Source organism: Anser brachyrhynchus, assembly GCF_964034855.1.
Source record: "Anser brachyrhynchus genome assembly, chromosome: 2".
NCBI classification, from domain to species: Eukaryota; Metazoa; Chordata; class Aves; order Anseriformes; family Anatidae; genus Anser; species Anser brachyrhynchus.
The window spans coordinates 128,292,455-128,315,531 of record NC_137695.1 but is presented as its reverse complement, the minus strand read 5'-3'; the positions used below and the strand labels follow the sequence as shown (position 1 = coordinate 128,315,531).

General features: G+C 38.8%; 1 protein-coding gene across 7 annotated transcripts in view; it reads left to right on the top strand.

The window, feature by feature from the left end:
• The window catches only part of JPH1 (junctophilin 1), an 87,515-nt gene that overhangs the window by 23,632 nt on the left and 40,806 nt on the right, over positions 1-23,077 (top strand). Inside the window, exon 3 of one of the 7 annotated variants that reach the window (XM_080581633.1) lies at positions 3-22,957. The exons of the other annotated variants lie outside the window; for them this stretch is intronic. Coding sequence (XP_080437759.1) covers positions 3-345 — 343 coding nt within the window. The 3' untranslated portion in view covers positions 346-22,957. Of the gene's footprint in view, positions 1-2; positions 22,958-23,077 lie in introns of those variants that run through there. 7 annotated transcript variants of the gene reach the window in all.

Sequence of the window (23,077 nt, the reverse complement as noted above, 5' to 3'; positions counted from 1 at the left end):
AGGGTCTTCAGCGGCGGGCCTGGAATGTGCTGCGAAATCCCGGTAGCAGCAGGCAGACAGCCATGTGATAGAGGAGGCAGCAGCAATGGGGAAGATTGTAATCAGGAGTGGGCTGCTGTTACTTCCCAAACAGTTCAGCCCGCAGCAGCCTGCCTGCGCGCTGCTCTTCCCCTGGTGTTCGTCTGGCCAGAAGCTGCTCGTGGCTTAGGATTGTTGGCCTGGCAAGCACCGTATGCGCTCAAGCAGGACATCAGTCCCGTGGATCTGGTTCACAGCAGATCGTGGTTACGTGAGTTTACTCTCCAAGCACGCCACAAACTCGAGCGTGACCTTTCAGCGCATTAGTTACGGGGAGGCACCATGTTGGAGATATGTGACCTGGCCACAAGGACTCCAGCACGCCTGTGCACTGCGGAGCAGGGGCATGCAGCGAGCGAGCGAGCTCGGTTCTCTCAGGGGCGGTGAATCTGTCGCGCTTTCACAGCACGGTGGAAAACCAGCCTCGCTTCTCTTGGCTGCGGCCAGCCAGGGCAGCCAGCTCAGGGCCAGGACTGTGCTGATAGAGCTGCCCAGCCTCCTCTTCTGCAGCACGCTAGCTCAGTGTTTCATTGTACGTTAGAGTCTTTAGTATGCCTATGTAGCTTGTGTATGTACTTTTCACATGTACAAAGGCAAGTACTGCCTAATCTAGACCACTTTAAGGATAAAACCTGATGTGTACTGGTGAACTACAACAGCGAAGGCCATTTAGGCTCTATTAAAAAGGTAGGCTGGGAACTGAGTGCTTTAGCTAGCATGATTAATAGCATTGTGCAGTACAGCGTGAGTTTTAATAGAATATATTATAGTTCCAAAGGAAGCGAAATTTTTGACATTCAATGGATCCCCTGTATTCAGGAGCTGACCTTTTGGCAGTAGCTGTGAAATAATATACAGCAGAATCTTGTTAATTCATGCTAATGACTTAAGAGACCCATCAAGGATTACTTTATTTTACAAGTTAGCGAGTAAGTGAAACATGATGACAAAACTTCAGAGATGCAGACTTTCATAGCATGTTCTCTGCTAATTTATCTTGCTAATAGCAAGATACTTGTAAATATATTCATAATATACAAGTTAAAGAAGAGCAGTATCATCAATAAAAGCAAAAATGATGTCATTAAGTGACACTTTAATACAGCAGCCTGTTATTAAATATATTCAAAGAAACAGGACAAATCTTCCAGCTGTGAGAGTGTGAGACTGGTGAAGTAATTCTAGAGGTAACAGCTACTGGTTTTTAGGATTAGTAAAAATGTTCTCTTTTTATATATGGCATACCATAGAATAAATATAACCAAAATTACTTGGGAAAAGCGAGTTATCCTAACTAGCACAGAACTATTGTGCAGGTGTATATGTAGGTTAAAAAAAAACATATGAAGTTTTAATTTCAGGTTGAATTACTTTAGAGAACTAAACTGCCGATTTATGTTCGATCTGAAAATAGTAATTCCCGAGCTATAGGCTCATTTGAAAGCCCTCTCATTCATTCCAGTAAGTTCCTTAGTCTTCAAAATACAGAGTACATATCTCCTATGTAAACATTTTTTTATGATCACATTTTCTTGTTCTAAATTGTGTTCCCATTTTAAATACTATTAAGAATGAAGTTGCACTACTGACAATGTGTTTTCAAATAAGACTTTTTTCAGCACACCTCAGAAAATGACACCGAGCCGTGTAACGTTTGTTATGATCTTACTAGAAGAAAGAGCAGGAGCCTCTCTGGCCTGGAAACATCACACGCGCTTGTTACTGCACATTGGTGTGTCAGCAGAGAAGTCTGCCTAAATAAGGCAATGCATGAGTAGAGCTTATCAGCATTTGACAGGAATATAGTCCACTAACAGCTGATAGAGAAGCCCATCTTTTCTGTGCTATCACCGGCTCTCTACGCTGCACGCAGATGTATGTTTATCAGCTGCTCTGCTGCTGATTGTGCTCAAAAAGTAGCCCTCTGCTTTTTCTTTTTATTGTCGTTTTATTCCAGCAGCCATGAAAGTGAGCTGAAACCCATAAAGCCAAGTGCTAATATTATATTTGTATTTAAATGTGTATATTTATTTGTATGTGGAGTCAGCTTTCAATGAGTAGAGAAGAGGTGTACTTATCCTTCTGTTTCTTCTTCCACCAAATAGTCTAGAGTGGGTGAATATTGTTTGCTAATGTAAATGAAAAATAGGAAACTTCATGTATTTGGGTGCCCTTATGGTACTACTGTATACTAAAAGACGTTTGTAAAAAAAAAAAAAAAAAAAAAAAATTATCCATGACATTACAAAAGTCCTGACTGATTTTTGCCTTTCTCACTCTGAGGGACTGATCTCACTCCAATGAGCGGCTAAGCTCCCAGTAACCGTTCTGGGAATAATATTACACCTTGCATGTTCACAGGGTGCTTAAAAAAGAAAAAAAAAATCCATGGTAAAACTCCCTTAGCATAGTTTCAGTATCAGTTTTCCTGGTAAATGGAGTGTGGTTGTCAGATTTTGCTCCTGTGTTATGAAGAGTTTGGCATTTGAAGATTTTATGAATGAAGTCACTAGGACAATAATTAATCTTTAAGATCCGATGGTACCTGGCCTGCTGTGGAATGTCACAAAGCAGTCAAACTTAGGACCTGCATATATTTTTTGATGGAGGGAATGCAAGTAAGTGTCTGTGTATGTGTGGCCTTTTTTTTCTTTTCATTAGGGATTTCAGAAAAATATCAGACACTACTTTCATATCATTCCTTGTTATGCATTCAAATCAATGATTTGGGAATCCTTGTTATTTTTTTGCAAATCATTAAACTGTGAGGCTATACATGTTGAACTACTGACAGAAATTTCTGTTACCCAAAGTGATCAAGGCACTTTATGCTGAGTAGGTGTTTAAGACAATAGTGAAAAATGCCTTTCTCTTCTCCATAACGTACTGTTCATTTCTTGTTGCTCCTGACTGTCTTCTCCTACCCTCTTCTCAAGTCAGGGAGGGAGGAGGGAACAGATGGATGGATAGATGGATGATGTACCTTCCCCCCCACCACCACTTTTTTTTAATTCATTGAACTGAGTTTATCTTTTCAAATAACACCTCTTACATCTTGACCTCAGATGTGTGCTCCACATTGTTTTTTACGCTACCAAGAGTAGTCTTGGTAAATTTAGAGTTAATTGAGTTAATTTTGATTTTACTGTAAATATAAAGTAGGCATAAACTTCTCAGTATAAAGTCAGATCCAGTGTACTTCTGCCTTTTTAAGCACTGCATTGAGTATGATGAAAAAATATTCTAAAAACAACCAACTTTGGAAAAAGCAAATAGTGCCTGCTGGGCAAATACACTGTGTGCTCTTTCTGCTACCCAGTACTCTACTTTGTCTGGTCAGTATCTTGCCTATTTATACCTATGTATCCCATCATTAGTGTCTTCCTGTTTTCAAAACAGCATTGTCAGTGTTCTCCTGCCTCTTGTCCTCCTCCATGAAGGATGCTAGCTGGATTGCTTGGCATCCTTCTGAGAGCGTTCAGAAAGTTCAAAGGTTGCTCTATGGGAGCCCCACGTTTTGTAAAAGTTGTTTGTTGCACTGTATGCAAAATGACACAGAGAAAAAAGACTAAAGCTTCTAAATTAGTTTAGGGAAGAGACCTCTGATAATTTAAGGTCAATCATAGTCCCAGGAAAGCAGAACAGATTAAAAATAAATAAATTATTTTTGGCTGTGGTTTTTTTTGTTGATTTTTTTTTTTTTTTTCCTCCCTGTTATTTCTTCCCAATACTTAGAAGGAGGGCTCAGGTTTCTTTCCTTCCAAAATGACTTTCATGTCTGTCAGGACAAAGAAAAGACTAAAATCTTTGTGGGAATGCTTACCTGTTTACATTCCAGATGGGTGTTTGCTGGAGGTGATAATTTCTTGTGTGCCACAGCGGGTTGCAGAAGAATAAAATACACCAATGCCTGGTCAGGGGTGATAATCCTATTTGCCCAGCAGGCACTATTTGCTTTTTCCAAAGTTGGTTGTTTTCAGAATGCTTTTTCATCCTACCCAATGCAGTGCTTAAAAAAACAAACCCTGCAGTTTTAATTCAAATCCATCTTCTTCAGTTCAGTAGCCTGGCTTAACTGTCCTGATGGGAATTCACAATTCAGTAGCATTGCTGTACGCAATATAAGCAAGAGAGATACCTTTCTGTCTTCTGGATCCATCTATGATAAAGGTACCAAAAGAATCAGCAGTGGATTGGGATGCTTGCCAGCAGAGCACATGTGAAGGGCTCACAGCAGACCCGCGGCGTGGTGCAGTTTTCCATGTGTGTGAAAGCTCTTGCACGTGGCTTCGTATGTAGCTCCCTTCCAAAATAAGACCACTTCCCCGAAGGAAATAATGCTTTCATGCTGCTGGTTTGACATTTCTGTACCACTTCTCTCCCAAGATATTCAGTTACTTTTCTAGAATGTCTGCAAACCCCCACTACTGAGCTGGATGCAGTCTCATACACCTGCATGATCTGCATGGAAAGTGTGATGTGTCCATGGAGATACAGAAGCTGGGTAGCATTGCTTTTAAGTGCAGTGACTGTGCAGGCAAACATGGTAAAGCCCGTACAATTCTTTAGTAATTCAGGAATGCTTTCTTTCTAGCAATAGTATTAATAGGTTTTATCTTTTCAATTTCTAAAACTAAATTTTGCAAATATTTTAGTTGCTGCTACTATATTAATTATGCAGACTTACAAGTTAACATTTTTTTTACTTTATTTTCAAATCCATTTTTACCGTAGCCTTTATCAATATTTCATCATGTTGTTTTTACATGGCTTTGTAATAAAGGTTGTTTCACAAGGTGAAACAACAAAAATAACCCTCCACAATTCTGCAAAACATGCTTTGAAGCACCTGAGTATCTTTTCATACATAGTGGCAATAGTTTGGAAAGCTTTTGTAATATCGTGGAATTCAAGCCTTACTCAATTGTACTTGAAATTTAAAGAACCTGTTCAATAGCTGTCTTCTTAATTACTAAGCGACACAACATGATTGGATTTTGTACAAGTTTAGTAATCATTTCTACACTGAAGTTTAAAAGAAGAATCACAGGTCAGGGGCTGTGCTTAGTAACAAACTTGCATGCTGTGTCGACTTCCAGTGTATTTCATGGCAGGTGTGTCTGGCACACATCAAGACTGACAGAGGAAAATCTTAACTTCACACTCTGGTGTGTTATAGAGATGCAGTCACTAGTTCTGTATTGAACAGTAACTGAAAAATAAATGATTCTGTGAAGGAAATTTTGTCATCTGAGATGATCTGCCTGGCCTACTCCTTGACCCCAATGAGACTATCAGCTTTTCTTTTTAATAACTACGTTGGAATTAAATATAAATGTCTTGACTAAAAAGTCAAAGAAGTACATCTGAAAACATCTAAGAATGATTTAATGTTTTAAAACCCACCAACAGCAACAAAAAACCCCACCACCAACAAAAAAACGCTTCAGTTCCTCTGCTAGGAAGATCAGCATCACACTGACAATAATTTTCAAATTCTAATAACAATAAGAAAAAATGACAGCCATTGATCTTGGGAGGACATTTCTATGCTGAGATGAAGCACTTAACTACGCTATGATGAGCTATGTTTTCAGCATCTCATTAACGTTTTTTTCTGTACTTTTATGCAGCCAATTAGTTCTAAATTCAAAAGTTTTTAATTTAGAATGTGATTTTAACATTCCCGTCCTTTAAGTAGGATTTATCTTTTGTATCATGTTAATGAAGAGAAGTGCCATATGTCTAGTAGTTAATTTCTTCAAAATTTTCTTCATCTGGGCCCGTTATAAATGGACTGTCCCATTATTCCTGCAACTCCGGAAGCAGAGAGCCTGTGACATACAGAGGTGATTTCCTTAAAATAACCTAATTTGAAAGCTTTCATACTGAAATATATTTTAAAATATTATTATTTATTTCTAAAGCCCTAGTTCATATTCTTTTATCTCTTTGCAAAGAACAAATAAAAGAAATCTGACAGAAAATAAATCTCTTTCAATACCGCCTGCTCGGGTACATTATTGTCTCTGATGAAACAGGAGCCCGTGTCATACAATATAGGAACACAATTTTAAACTTCTAAGCTTTTGGCAGATGCAGTTTTCAGGTTGTAAACATAAATTCAGCTTTTAGGCAGCAAATTGCTATGTTGTGTAACCAGGCCTGAAACATGTAAGTGGAACATCACATTGCATATATTGCATACTGTGTCTTACAGTAAATGAGAGGGACAGGTCCTGAGATTTTACATTGAGGATATTAAAAAAAATAAATGCATAGGTTGGGCAATAAAGAAGCCAAGGTCTGTTTTCCTTGGGTAAATCTCTTCTAAAGATGAAATTGTTCCAGATTTGTAGTGACCTGTCCTCATATAAACTTCCATACTTTAAAATGCTTCCTCTTGTTCTGGTGATGCTGAATTTACCGGAAGAGATTCGGTTGCTTTTGTGATAAAAAGCATAAACTTGTACAAATAATTGGACTCCTTGCAGTAGTTTATGTTGAGGCAAACCTCCTGGTATTTTCCATATGGGCTATGGGAGTACCGAAACTTGGGTAGCTGTTTTAAGCGTATCTGGAAGAGACGTGAAGAACCCATTCCTCCTAAGAGAGCAATAGTTTTCTCTCCTTTGCTATGAAAAGTATGTGAGGTTTGTGAAGGTCATCTATAGTTCGCTAGTGCAGGGGGATACTTTTTCTATCCTATGCTCAAGTTACGATATACTAAGCAAATATTTATTAACAGCCCTTTCAGATGCAGTGCGATGCCAGCAGCTGCGCTCGACACAGACTGGGTGGCTAGGGAGCTTAGTCCTTCTGTCCCTCTCACAGGCAGTACCTTGGTTGTCTCCTTGTGTATGAACATAACATGTTCCCTCCTTGCTTCCATCCCTAGCGTTAAGCCAAAAGTAAAGGCTGGGATGTTTCTGCTGGGTAGCAGCATTAGAATTGCAGGCTATTCCACGGCTCATTCTTCCCCAGCATCTTTGAGCAATTTTTCTTTTAGCAGTTAAAGCAAACAGCTGCAGCACAGTCTAGTAATTATGCTCATGGCTGCCAGGCTTTGCTAAGAGTACAACAAATTGTTGCAGTTTTTTTTCTTCTTTCTCTGTCCTGGCACTTTACACCAGTCCAACCCATTTCTTCGCTATGCTTAATCCAGTGCATTTTCTACAAAATAATGTTTCTGAGGGTCACACTTCCTTTATGGATCCTTATTTCCTCACCTGTCGTGGTTCATTCCAGCCTTGCTGGGTGGTGGCTGGCTACTTTGCATGTTCGCTCAACTGAAGGGATTTGAGACAATCAAGGGAAGCAGGGAGATGCTTGCTTACACTGTCCTAAATTGTCATTCTACATTTCTACCACTATTTCTGTTAGCTTATTTGTAGACCCTGGTAAGATTTGCACTGCGGTGTGCACCTGTTCCTCTAAATCTTTCTCCTCTTTTGCATCTTGTCCTATCGTGAAAATGCAGGGTGAGAAGGGGTGAGGGAAAGAAGATCTGTCGCAGGAATTTCTCTTTCGGAGTTGTATTTCACTTTCAAGTTTTACCTTTGTCACTGTAAGATCATGTGCCGAAGTCTTGGCGATGCAAAAGCTAGAAGTTGTTAAGAATATACTCTGGAGTGGGGGTGACAATTCGGCCAGTCTGCAGCTGGCTCCTGAGTGTCCTTGAACAAGAGAGCTTGGGAACAGGCTGGATGAATTGTCTTGATGACAGCAGCCCACTCGCGACTCCCAAGGGTTCTCGAACACAGCTGAGAGTGGGTAGGGATTTACTGGATGGAAATAACACAGAAGGGAAGCATCAGCGTGACTGGACTTGGCTCACAGTCTGTGGCTGTGTATCCAGTGGAATACTGGAGTCAGGGGCACCGCTCTGAAGCACAGCTGTAGTAGGTTCCCTGCCTTGCCACACCGCTTCATTTCGATGCCACTACTCCATGGCAGCGACAGTTAACAGCAGTAGGAAAGCTGGAAGAACAATTTTATCTGCCTTTCCATCTTCCCGAGCATTGAGCATCAGCAGCATCTTGTTGCCAGGCAGGAAAGAGCCATGTCTGCATATTTAGATGAGGCCCAGCAGTGTTTCTTAAGTCAGGCGCAATGCCTCAGTGTGGCTGTGCTGATTGGGCTGGAAAGAAAAAACAGGCTTCGAGCATAACAGATGTGGCTGTGTTTATTCTAGAAGATCTCAACTGTTATGCTGCAGCCATATCTACATCTATAGCGTTCTGGATATCTGAGCACCACAGCAGATAATTACTTATTTGCATGCAGTTTTCATATGACAGCATGAGCACTGTTGATCCCTTTACCCCGGGGTGCTTTCGTGCAGCCACACTACTGACACCAATAAGTGCTTTATCTTATCATTCTTTTGTAGTGGTTTTTTGTAGTGTTTTTCTTGGCGTTTGAAGGTGATTACATCCTTTGTACGTGAAAATCCTCTTTATGTTTCTGTGATAGTGCTACTAGCTCTCTTTTTTTTTTTTCTTTTTTACTTCTTTTTTCTTGAGGTACTTTGATCACTGGGACTAGTCTGGCACCTCCTTTTAGGGTGATTACATCAAAAAGTCTTCCCATTTTCACTGTTCTTGGGTGCATCATTGCTGACTATTCTGAGCTGCCTCCAGAATAATTAACCAGCACTGCACAGATTTGCAATCTATTGTAACTGAGTTTTGAATTGTACTCCTTGTATATCATAGGTAATGTTAAGAGACTTTCTTTTTTTCTGATCATTTTTAGGTATCACTATCATTGATAATTTTGTCATAAGTATTCTACACAATTCCTCTGAAATCTCTCTTATGCTGGCAATTTACCTAAAGCTATTCACTCTGTTGCAGCACCATATTTCAAGTGTGATGTTGGGAATGTATCTTTTGCTTTTAGTTTAGTCACAGGTCCTCTATGTAGTATGTGGTGCAGCAAATATTTGCTGAATAAAGCTTAAATGACCCTATATAGTTAGTAGTGCCCTTGCAATACTGCTTTGAGTAAATCCTGCCTATTTCTGTAGCAGCATTGTTTTTTTTTTTTGTTTTTCTTTTCTTTGTTTGTTTTCCCCCCAGATTATGGACATTAATATAAAATTGAGTCACGACCCTCTCTTTCTTCCTCTCTTTTTGGACCAGGTAGTTTTGTGATGCTGGCAGCAGAGTGGCTAGGATTCAGCCAGAAAGGTGCTGTCTGATTTCCTCTAAAGACCTGTTCAGTTTGGCAGTCGTGCTCCTGGTGTGCAGGTAATGCAGGTTCAGACTGGGAGCAGCACCCACAACTCCAGTTTCACACAGCAGTGTCCTCAATAACCAACAGAGACACAAGAGATGTGTGGTACTGCAGATTCTGCCTCTGGCAATGTTTTCTGAATACTGACCCTAAACCACTCATCCACATTTAAATGCATGAATGTAGAGGTTAATTTCAAGAAGCAAAAAAATGTAGGTCCTGAAGCTCATTATTACAGACTCACTTAAGTCCAGGTGAGAGAAAGTATTCTGAACGTGTTTCTTAGCATTCCTGCAGGCAAATTTGAGATTCCTGGTGTTTAAGATGCTGGCCAGCACCTTATTTATACATCAAGTCTTCTCCAATTCAGTGTGAGAGGATCTAAGCATTAGGAAGTCTGTTCCTCACATCTAAACACGGCTTTGTTGAGCTTTATAATGCCTTGCTCCTGATCGCTGTTCAGTATAAAATGGCAGCGGCTTAAACTTCCCTCTTTTACCAAGGTGCTCCGAGGACAAAGCGTGCATGCTGTGGGGATGTGGTAGAAGTACCCAGGTAAAATACCGAGTGAGGGGATGAGGCAGGATGAGGCCTGCCTGAAAGGCCAAACACCCAAAGCAGCTAATGAAGACTTGTTGGCAGTCAGTTTATTCGGTGGCTGCTGAACAGTTCCTCGGTTTGCTTTTTCATCTGAATGTATCTGAACAGCGTGGACAGAATTGAAGATTACTGAAGTAAACCTCCAGGTGATGAGTTAAAGAAGTTGAGGTATTCTTGCATGCACAGGTGGGGATAGACACAGAAAAATAAAACAGTTAAAGTGTATTTTAATTATACACATCCTTTCTATGACACAAGACAGATAACTCCAAAGAAAATTAAGACAGCACACTTAAATCATTTTTTTTTATTTAGCCAAAACAATAATAGATAATGTGGTGATGATACATATGTATGTCATCCTTATTTATTTTAACCACAAGATTTATTTTAGCAAAAGTTGATGATACCATTTGTCTTTTAACATATGATTTCAGTTGTAGCAAACAAGCAATTTATACTTCTGATTTATTACCGCTTCACTGGGATATTTTATTCCTCAGTGAAACAGACTTTTCCATAACAGCTTCTGCTACCAAGGAGGATTTTTAATTAAAATCATCATCATTTTCTTTTTGACTGGATTTCTTGTCATTACTAATAGGACTAACATACGAGGACGAATGTAATGCTGTAGTACTAATCAGTGCAATTTTTTACTGCATGTCTTACTGAAAGAGCACAAAATATAGGTGAACTTAAGAATTTTGAACTAACACTGTTTACATGTGCAAGTAGCAAAAGATGATGCGCCCTTCCCCCTTCATTGTTAAGTGGTAAATTGTTGCTATGGTGATCCCTCTTTCCATCTCATCAGCTATAACCTGGTTTTCCACATCAACTGAATAGCTGCAAGCAAAGCATGATCTTTATTAATTTTTTTATATCACTTAATATTGTTTTGCTACATAGTTATTGTCTTGGGACTTAATGCAAGCATCAAGATTCAGTAAATGTAAGCAAGAGATCTAATTTTGTAGTACATAAATCTGTGCACTCATTAAAATAATCATCATGTAACTGCCAAGGACTTTAAGTGGATTTCTTAAAGCGAGCTTATTTTAGGTATGTACCATTGATTTTTTTTCTCATTATTCAAAAGACTGTAAGCTCTTATAGTAAATATGTGAAAAACTTGTCGAGTCCCTGGTTAAGTTTTCAGTTAAGTGATTTGTTGTTTTTTAGTGAAGGTGATAAAAACAGGATAGTTGTAGCAAAATTTTCACAAAATAGCTTTATTTTCTTATAGTGTCACTCTGTATGCATAGTGAGAATGCAGAGAGATGCCTCAGCTGTAGTGAGAGTAAGCCAGGTGACCTGTTGTGGAGTCAGCACAGGGCAAAATGTAGGAGTGCCTGTTCCTGTACATATACATAACACGTTTGTGTCAGAAATTTCAAGTGCCGAATGAGCTTTCGGGCCACCAAAATAATCCCCCAAAGCCAGAGAGACCCCCTCTCAGCCCCACCACAAGGTTTTCCAGGGAATGGGCCAGATGTTATAACAAGCCCCAGAGCCATAGGTGGGACGGACACTGCGATTTTTTAAATAAGTTATTTGAGTATAAATCAGTGGTTTTAAAAGATGGTATTTGTCTGTACACACTTGTGGTATTGTTCATTACAGTCTCTTTCCTTTTCACATTAGATTTGAAACATTTCAAAATACAAACATACTGTGTCTTACAGTGCTAGATAGCATATGAGCAATTCTTTGTTTCTGATTTTACTCATATTCCAGTGCTTTTTATTGGGGGGAGGGGAGGGACAGGACTTTTTCCCATAAATTTTATCTGCATTACACATGCCTGTTTTAAATTGTGTGTTACGATCAATAAAGGAGTAAGAGCATATCTGTCTCAAATTAATTGTTTCCTATTTATGACCTGCTTTGTCATCCAGAAGAGGACCTGAGCAAGAGAGGAGTGTTCTCAAAGGCTGTACTCCAGTATTTCAATTCTTGTAAAAGCATCCCAGTTATCATGTACAAAAATGTAAATAAGAATCTTGGCTTCTTTGTTCGTAGTCTTTTGGGTTCTGTGTGTGGAACAGTATTTTTCATGTCTCAAAATACTGTGCTGCCATAGGCACAGTTCCCATTCGATGTTCCTGACCTATATTTGCAATGAGGGATGTTTTTCTAAATAATGTCAAAGATCATCGCTCAGTAGAGCAGTCTCTTAAGGACATGTTGAGAGTTGTACAAGTATAAGCACGTTAGCAAACTAGGAATTGGATTGATGTTTCAAGTAAGAAGAAAATCATTGCACAGTTTAGGTCTAGAGTAAGGTGTTTTGAATCAATGAATTGCTTAGGTCTTTTGGAACTACTTCTTGCGCAACTACCAAAGGATTATGCTTTGGCCAATACACAGCTCACTAAATAGCCTGACAGAAAGTAATCCATGAAAATGAGGGATGCCATATTTTCTTCCAGCTGCAGAGGATGAGAAATAATTGCGAAAGCATATTGTAAATATGCCCAAGCCCAAACAGCCATTACAGTGTTCTTGCACTATCTGCTTATTTTGTCTACCTTTATCAGGTGTGGCATTTTAGTTTGTGAATCTGCTCATCTTAGTTAAATAAGCCATCTTGTTACCTAATTTGCCATCGCCAAATCTGTATGATAGTGCAACCTGAGTCCCTGCAAAAGAATATACCAAACCATGTGCAGCATGAAGTCCTTGCTTGTATTTCGCAATCATGTGAATAGATCACAGAAAGACTTTGTTGTGTCATGGACTGATCCTTTTTTGTTGGGGGAAGTACAAACAATTCCAGCATTTACAGCAAAAACAGTTTGTGAAAGAGGAGCAGCTGTTTCATGTTTTGTTGTCACATTTTCCTGATTCCAGCATTTCCTACGTAGTAACCAGAAATAATTCCTCACAGGACAGGGGAGAGAGTGACCCGAGGCTCAGTAGCCCCAGTGCCAAAAAGATGGTTGAGTAGTCTTTGTACGAAGCTCTTCAGACACTCCTGCTCAGCATTATTTATTTCAATGAGATTTATATTAGGCAAGTTAATACAGTTTCAAGTATGTTTTAAGCCTGCAGTACCAGGGATCAGCTGCAGACGTGGAACAGGGACTGAGCTGAGTGTGAAATCGAGTGGCTAAGAGTGGGGGAAGAGAAGATGGTTCCTTTCAGCTGTGTTCTTCCTCGGGTTTAAATGTACATGAAACTATAGCCTTCCTCTGTCTGGATTTTTTTGTTCTACATGGTCCCTTAAAGGGACCTAGTTGTTCCTTTGTTGTATGAGTGTAATCGGGAATTTGATGACCTGGAAAAAACGTATTCGGGCAAAATGCCAGCCAGAGAAGAGAGTCCTCTGAATAGTCAGACTGTGCACATGGGATCCAGTGTTTCTGTCTGTCTTATTTCCCTTTCAAGTAATTGTGGGTTTTTCTTTAATGCTTCTATTGCATTGTTTCTGAAAACTTGTCCGCATTTATACATTTATTTATATTGTTTCTGAAAACATGTCTGCGTTTGTACAGTACAAAAATGTTTCAGTAAAAGACAAACATAAGATCAAAACAAAACCACATTTGCCACATAAAAGGCCATAAGATAACTGTTCCTCTCTCCACTTGAATGTGTGAAAGCTTGCATAGGTGTCTCTATTTAAGTGTGCTAAGTTCTACTTGTTTTCTGTAGCTAACTTATTTTGCCATCCATTAATTCCAATAGCTATTTCTAAATTCTCCTGCTTGTAATAGTAAATAGGCTTTGTGGCTGCAATATGTAAAAATAGTAATTCTAGCCTATTCCTTACTGATGCTGAAACAGATTAGAAAACAGCTACAATGAAAAACAAGTTCCAAATTTTAAGTTTTTATTTTAAAAAGATTTACAGTTTCAATCATCTGAAGTATGAGTGTGCTGGCAAGAAGACTTGGTGTTCTCTCATTGCCCCTCAAATAGGGAAAGACAGACAGAGAAGCTATTGGTGCCTGCCAGAGAATAGCTGTTACTATAGATTGAAATGCATAGCATCAAAAATAATTTAAGCTAGAAATAGTGCTTCAAAATAATAATAATAAATAATAATTAATAATAATAATAATAATATCTTCCTCGGAATTCCTCAGGATTCCTCTGGACATAGTGAGGAATTGCAGTTCTATCTTCTACCCTAGGTGTCAAGGATGCAGTGTTTTTTCCAAGTGAATGTAGCTCTGCCCCTGAATTCAGGGACCACCTTTGCTGCTTTTCTTGTCTTCACAGTTCACAATAAAAAAGACAAAAATGACCCATGTCAAAGTTCATATGGATCCTGAGGAATTTTCTAAGCTGTATCATTTATTTTGAGATTTATTGGTAAGACTAGTCTGAAGATGATTTTTTCCTATTTGTAAGTTTTTTCTTCATTTTGGTTCAGTGTCACTAAAGATACTCTCAAATACTTTCAATTCTTCTCTCTTTCCATTGTGTAGCTAGCCCCTTTCAGAGCATAATTGCTGCTGAGCATATTTTATTTCCTTACTAACCTGCTTGGCTTCTTGCCTTTTAGCATTTCTGTTCTCTGACATAAGCCTGCCACTGTTAAGAGGCAATACCATTGTTCAAGGAACTTGCTTAAACAACATGTGCTTTGTTCCTCTTAAGCACTCTAAAGAAATGCCATCTGAAGGATAACAGAGAGAAAAACTGTCAGACCTTTCATAAATGTTTTCATCCAAGATCAGTGACGTTGCTTGCTTGTCCCACAGCCTTTCATCCCAGCAAATACCGAAATCAAATTATAAGAGAAAATTTACTCCATCCAAAAAGCATTATAATAAAGGAAAGAAAAAGTAAGTTGTTTGATTTTAAAAAAATCTGATTTGTAGTAAATAGATCAACAGACAGCACTGATGTAGAGATTGTTTTACTTAGCTAAATTATATTTTAGCGAGGATTTTCTATACGTACAATATTTTGGATTAACTATTCTAAACTCTGTCATGCAATTTCAGGTTAATGGTGCCTTTTCCTAGTGTGGTTCAGAGTGGATTGGATTTTGCTAAGTTGGGGAAATTACTTGGTACAGAAGGAAGTAGGATTCATGGATTTACTCCAAACTAACTGATATGTATAAAGCAAACCTACTTTGGGAATCATTTTCTTTCATACAGGGAGAAAAAAAAAAGGCTGAAGAGAATAAATGGATAGCTTTAGTGCTGTTGTTATCACAAAGAGCTGTAGAAAGGTTCAGAGATAAACTGTTGATTTACTGATTTACTTGAAAGGACATTAAGAGCAAGTAGGCATAGCCTACAAAGAAATCAATTGAGTAATTTTACTTGTGACATTGCCAATACTAAGAGAAAAGAGGTATTGAAGTTTGTGTTGATTATTAGACATTATGCTCTATTAGTTGACCCAAATAGGTTTGTTTGTTTGTTTGTTTTGTTTTTTAATAGTTATACTTCAAGGACAGATACCAAACATCTCTTTAAAACATTAAAAAAAAAAAGTATATTTAAGTTTTTGAATTCCTAATTTCATATTCTCAGGGTTTTTAAAGTTCGCATTAGATATAATACATGTACTTTAATGCAGAGATATTGTAGGAGGAAAAGTAATTTGCTGGAGGTGGACTCCTCTTTGCTTAATTATCACATCTCCAACAGGGCTAAATTCAGCTCTGACATACGCTGGCAAAAATCTCATTCACACAGAAGCAACATTCAGCTGCGGCTCTGCAGTAGATCAAGCTCCAGTCTCACCAGATGGCATTTCTTCTTCAGGTGTATGTCACTCCCGGTATGTATATGCTTCAGACAAGTTAGACTATGGGGTTATTTTGTTCAGTTTTAACAGAAACATCTTTCATGGACCTACTCTACACATAGCTTAGTCATTTCACAATTCCAAGTAGTATCATAAGGATAGCAAAGAAGGGGTTTCCTTATTCTTTTATTTCTCTTATTGTCAGTAAGACGGAATGTGGTGAGTACTTGCTGTTGGCTCAAACATTTCCAAAATCTTCCAGAATATCCAAAAATCTGTTTCTGGCCTCATCTCCTGTTCTCTGGTTCAGACGCTCCTGCACAGATTTTTAAACTGTGCTGATAAGAATCTGAATACTTTAAATTTAGTCCATGTTGCAACTAACGTAATCTTCCCTGCACAGGAACAAAAAAAAAGTCAAGGATTCTTTTGCTGGGCAAAACGCATGTTCAGCTATTTCATATGCCTGCCTTTATCTGCTGGAATGCACAAGATGTGAGATTCATGACTGAAGCTCTTATATTCTGAAGTGGCTCATGGCCTCATCAAACCTTGAAGTAAGCTCCAGCATTTTTGTTTTGAGAAATCAGAGTCTGTTAAGTACACCACTGGGTAGACAAATGCCCAACTGCTGTAGCAAATTGTCACAGAGTAATACATAGTTGGCAACATACTGATGCTCCTGCACCCTGCTGAGATAAAAATTTCAGAGATGACAGAACCATTGATACTACCAACATGGACATCAGTAACCATAGTTACTCCAGTATTGGTCTCAATATTGATCTCAGTTATAGATAATGAGATAGAGACACCTAAACTCATCCATCACTGGGTTGGAGATAGCTGTTAGCCCAAATACAAACTGTCGTACAAAGTGCACTTTAAACTTACGCAACATTGCTGAAGAGGTCTGGTTCTCCAGTCTCTGCTCTCCTCACTGAATTCCACCTGTGCTTGGTGGTCTACCCATCACCAGCCTATTTGACATCTTATGAGAGTGTCTTGTGGGTGATACTCTAAACTGACTGACAGCTGGCAAGTCAGCTGTCTTTATATGAACTACCATCACACTTTTTCCAGGCACTTTTAGATTTTGGTCTGCGCCAATGAGAGATGAAAGTCTTCGTGTTGTCATGGGCTGATGCTTGCCAGTGAGGCATGAGTATGTGGAAGAGTGAGGGCCCATGGCACATCATTAGTGTGTCTGGAAACTCAAAAGACAGGCACATATGGATGGTTCACAGCTGGGAAGTTGTGTCATGTCTGCTTCCAATTCAGGCAGGATTATCCACATTAATGAGTGACTGCTAAATTCAATGAAAACACTGTGGTGGGCACCAGCCAAAGTAAGACATGACTATTCAGAAAGAGGCAAGACAAAGAGCTTGGATATTTTTACAGGGACTCTGATCTAGCCTTCTAAGGTGCATTAGTTGTACAGAGAGATTCTGTCAAGCTAAAGCACACCTAGTGTCAGAGGCCCCAAGTGACTTGACCTTTCTGTGAGGAAACTGTATACCTCAGCTCTGCTACAGCTTCTTGACTAACTGCCACGTCTTGCCAACAGGAATCATATTTTCATATAGGGCAGGGTGAAACCTTGCTCTCATGACAACACAAAAGAACTTAATTTTAATGAGACAGAAAGGTCCACTCTTAGGCAAGTAGCTTCTCAGGAAGAAGTGAACACATTGGATATCCTAACCACCTGTGGTCTAGAGTGTGTAGCTGTAGGCTTCAGGGGTTCTAGAGGAAGTGGGACCTTTTTAGAGCTTCAGCATGTAGATGCAGTGATGTATGCTCACCAGAAGAACTGGGACCTCTTACACTGTGCAGTGGGAGATGGACACGTCTGCTCTCTAACATAGGCTGTACAACTCCCAAAAGAGTGTCCAGTGGCCCAGCATCCCAAATGCAGTCTTCTCTCAGAAGCCAACTGCTTCTAAGATACTGCTGTGGGAGTCACCCTTTCTTCTCTTTGACAGTATTCTTGCCTTGAGACAACCCAACAGATTTAACAAGAAAGCAGAGAATTCTTTGTTAAACCCATTCTAGAAAACACAGCTCTTCAGACTCTATCTCACCCTTTTCCTTCAAGATTAATTGTTAGGACCTAAGCTATCTGTCCGTAAAAATCATTTTATAGTACATTCAGTTTCGATCTTATATGTTAGAGACAACTTTTATTTCCTTTCCTTCTGCAAAGACTTTTTTTTCTCTGTAGATCCCTTTTCAAACAAAATTGCTTTTTGTTTCTTGTAAGAGCTACAGATGGAGCTTCTCCTTTCTTGCCGCTGTAAACTCCAAATGCATGTGCTCAAGGTAGATAAAAAAAGGCTGTTTCTTTCCTGTCCTAAAGAAATTCATAGAATCATTTAGGTTAGAAAAGACCTGTAAGATCATCAAGTCCAACCGTTAACCTAGCACTGCCAAGTCTACCACTAAACCATGTCCCTAAGCACCACATCTACACATCCTTTGAACAACTCCAGGGATGAAGACTCAATTACTTCACTGGGCAGCCTGTTCCAATGCCTCACAACTCTTTTGGTGAAGAAATATTTCCTAATATCCAACCTAAACCTCCCCTGGCACAACTTGAGGCCATTTCTTCTTGTCCTGTTGCTTGTTTCTTGGGAGAAGTCAATGACCCCCACCCTACTACAACCTCCTTTCAGGTAGCTGTAGAGAGCAATAAGGTCTTCCATGAGCCTCCTTTTCTGTAAACAACCCCAGTTCCCTCAATCTCTCTTCATTGGACTTTTGTTCCAGACCCTTCACCAGCTTGGTTGCTCTTCTCTGGACACGCTCCAGCACCTTGATGTCCTTGTTGTAGTGAGGGGCCCAAAACCGAGCACAGTATTTGAGGTGCAGCCTCACCAGAGCTGAGTACAGGGGAACAATCACTTCGCTAGTCCTGCTGGCCATGCTGTTTCTGATGCAAGCCAGGATGCTGTTGGCCTTCTTGGCCACTTGAGCACACTGCTGTGTTCACAGTTGTCCATAAGTTATCTCACTTATAGGCTGGTAATATTTGATTTTATCATTTCATGTTTAAAGTGTAAGACTGATTCACGGTTATTCTAGCAGGTCTAAGGAGATAACATATGATATACCTGGAATTACCAGTCAAGAATGCTGCATCTTGAACTTCTCAAAAATGTTGGCACCCTTTATAAAACGTATGGTATGTTTAAGATAAGGAACTCCAGTTTTCACCTAGACAGCTAGGTGATGAGAGAGATCTATAGAGCAGTGATTCACATTGTGACCTGTTTGATTTCTATCCAGATAGTGTGGAACTGAACAGCCTTGCAGTTTGAATTCTTATTCAGGCCTAGAAAACACAAGAAAAGGTATCATTCTTCTCCACAGTGATCAGTCTTTTGACAGACCACTTGAAAGGTTGTATTTCTGCCTATATGTTTCATGGTGAAAGTACATGAAAATCCTGGACTGAAGAACTCCTTAAAACCATTTTTTTTCCTGCCTGTTCTGTGAAATTCCACCTTGATTGCCTGATAAAAATCTAATTTCCTAGATTTTTCTAGTTTCCTAATTTCTAGTTGACCTGTCATAAAAGAGGTTATTTTGTATCTTGTATTTTCAGCAACTATTTGACTGTACGAAACAGTTCTTTTCTACCAGATAGACTAGCCTTTAAAGAAAAAGTATAAATTGCAAGACTTTACAGTTGGACTCCCATGCACAAAAGTACGAACAAGAAACTGCCCAAAGCACAAGTGCAATATTTCAAGTTATGGGAAGTACTGTCCACACAATTCCTTGCAAACTAACCCATTACAGTACATTAGCAGTGTTCATTTCAGGGCTATGCTTCATTGCAAAAGTTTTCTTTATCTCAGCAGGCCTTTCACTACAAATCTGTCTCACAGAGAGTGAAAATGTTATTTATTTAATAGGATTCAAGAGTAAGTCTCTATTTGCTATCAACTGACTTCTCCTTTCTAATACAAAATCATATTCCGTATACATCCACTTGCTACCAAAGCATGTTCATAACAGAGCAAGCAAGACAGCTATATAGAGCAGACCCTCACATTTTTTAAATATTGTCAGCTAGGCATAAATAAGGTCAAATTCCACGTTTAATAAATATGCACCTCATGGATAGATATAACAGAAATTCTGACCATTGTTTGAGTGAGAGATTTGAATTATTGCTGTTAGTTTGCTAATTATGTAAAATAGGATAATCTTTGAATTACCTCATACTGATAATCTTGAATTATCAAATTGTGCAAGGAAGCATGTGTTTACTTTCCCTGCTCTTCCAGTGGCTCCTCAGGAATGTCCTCCATTCCTCCTTTAAGCCCTCAGCAACATAGGCTTCAGTAGAAGAACTGAGGCAACACTGAGGCCTTCCCTTTTACTAACCTTCATGTTTCCCCATGGGATTCATAAAATAAGGCACATGTTCAGGTGACGGTAGATCTGTACTGACTCTTAAGAAGGTTCGTCTTATCTTGGTACACAGCCTGACAAGATAATTCATCCAGCCTACAAGCTTGTTCCAGGACACTGCCTTTCCCAGGATTTATAAGCCCTTTCCCTGTCATGAATGCATGCCCTTGACATGAAGAGGCTCCTTTAATGTCCTCAAGAGAAATAATAGGCAAAAGTATTCTCCTCTCACTCGGAGTTCAAACCAATGCTGTTGCCACTGGCTGCCAGCTACATGAACTGCTGTAGTAGCACTAGTTACTCCTATGGTATAACTTACTGAAGACATGGAGAGTACAGAACTTAGTTGGTATGTCTGTAGTAATGGCCAACACTTGTGGAAAAGACTGCTATGTATGTAGCACCATCATTCTGTGCAGCACAGCAAATCCAGCACTACTAGCAAGCTCACAAAGCTATAGCAGTCCTGCTGTGCAAAAGGGAGAGGATCCAGGATGTGGCACTTCTCCGATACTAATCATATCTCAGAGATCTGCAGTTCAGGAAGGTAACATATTTAGGATGCCTGGAGTGTAATTTTTGAGGCTCAGGAATTGCCTTACCAGGACACCAGCTCTCAAGAACAGACCTTGGTACAAATGGCTTTTTGCTGGATGTGGCAGGCAGGGTATTGCCAGGCAGGGTATTGCCCGATAGCAGATGCTTGTCTTAGCAGCTGTTCCCATGTCAGAGTCATGAGAATCAGTAAAACCTATTAACGTTTAGGTAGATGTCAAGTCTGATAAATAAATCTCTATGTGAAAAACAGAACAAGAAGAAATTTGGATTGGTAATATTGGGATTTACTTCCTGCTTCATTGCACGTAGTTGTATTTTTACTAAAATTCTGCTATTAGTGGCTTAGAAAAGAGAATACTTGCTTCCTAAAGAGGTGGGGAGAGAATGTCAGGGCTACAAGGACTATAGTAAGGAAATTAAAAGGAGCAAATAGACCATGACTGTTCAGAGGGACTCAAAACAATAGAGTTTTGAGTCTGAAATAAGTTGTTACTTTACATGCGGTTATTACATTAGAGTACAAAAATGAATCTTTAACCTCATGGTGCAGATCTGCATGACTTCAGCTGAACAAAGCACTTAGGGACCACTCGGAAGCAGGAATAAATAGCCTGCTGTGAACTTTCAGCAGCCTGTGTACTCCACAGAGTGCTTTCAGGCATCTGGACGAGATCGTCAGCCCTTGTGCAACCAACAGAGAGCAATGTTCCTTTTTTTCTTCTAATTTTCTGGTAGCTGACAGGACATGGTGGTCGTTCATTCAAATTGTGTATTATTGGACAGCACTGTAGGTAGCTACAGAGGGCAAAAATATATGTACATTTTTACTTATGTGTGTTATGTACATGAGAGAAAATTATTTTAAAGCTGTTAACTGTTGTAAGCCCAGACTTTCTATTTCCTTCATGCTACAGACAACAAAAACTGTGAAACAGCCGTCACCTCCTCTGTGTCTGAAATGATCCGACATTATTTTCAAATGCCAATCTACTGTGCTCTTCAGTTAAGTGCAATTCCATGTTTACAGACAAAAGGGTCAGCAAAGTCTTTCTTTTGCTTGTTCACACTGTTAAGTCTCTTGATACTTAATGTGCGGTATGAGCAGCTTGATTCATATCTGCTTGTCTGGAGTAAGGGCAAATCGCATGTGACCATCCCTATGCTTCAGCACTTGTCTTTCTTGGAGAACTTAGGCCTTTTGCTAATTAAGCTGTTCACATATAACATATTAGCATTTTCTGTTATTCAGGTATTTCTGTAGTTTTTTATAGAGTTATCTTAAAATGCATCAGTGAATTTGTAACAACTGAAGATAGAAGAACTAACCCCTGAATGGTTTGTTGGACATTTTTCTATCAATACTATTTTTCTAGACATCTAGTACCTGGTTGGGGGACAAAAGTGAACAGTGTAAAGAAAAACAAGCCCAATTCAGTTTTGGCTGTCAGACTTCTAAAGACACAAAGATTAACTTTAAACACATACGTTTAATGCCTTTAGAAAGATGAAAATTTTGTTTTCCCACTAGATTTAAATGCCCAGAGATGCAAAAAGGACCATTCAAAAACACAAGCATTGCCACACATTATTTGAATTCATGTCAATGTTTGTTATTTAAACATCTTAATTACCACATTCTTTTTCTTTTTAAATATACACAAAAGTAAATCACACTATTATATCTCAGAAAGAATTACTTTGTTTGCCATTATGTTCTAGATTTTTTTTTCAAGCATCCCCAAAACTCTTTTATTTAAAGCTATATTCCACTGTCAACGTATCATTTCTGTTCTCATTTGTTATGAAGATTTCAGTTCCCTCCTAGTACTGTTACGAGATAATGGCAGAAATAAGTATGTGCTACAGTTTTTGGAAAAAAAGAAAGGCAAATAAGCACCAAGCCACTAAATCTCTAATTTTGACTTTTTTCTTAGTATATTTTCCTTTATCAAGCACAGTAATGAAGTCTTTGGATTTAGATAATACAACCATAAGAAACAAACACCCACATCTATTAGGAAAAAGCATGAATACTCCTGGAAGTATTTATGATTGTTGAGTTTTTGTGATACTATTTGAAGCCAGCAAAGAACACAAAATTTTAAATACATTTTCACAATTAATAGTTTATTTTTCCTGCAATTTACTGTAATCTAATTTTCATGCAACGAGTGTATTGCAAGTTATCTATATTAGATTGAAGTGAAGAGAGGTCAGACAGTGTTTTTGTATTATGTATTTTGATACATAATACTTATGTATTCTTTGCTAAAATATCTGTAACACAGTGGACTTTTTCCCCTAAAATTTAAAAATTATATATCCAAAAAGAAAAGCACATAAGCTCTTTATAGAGGAAGAATTAAGGAATAAAGACATTGTCAATGACAATGTTTGTTATGGTTTTCATGTGTTTACTGGTGAATAGAAAGTTTTCTAAGTAGAATTATTCTAA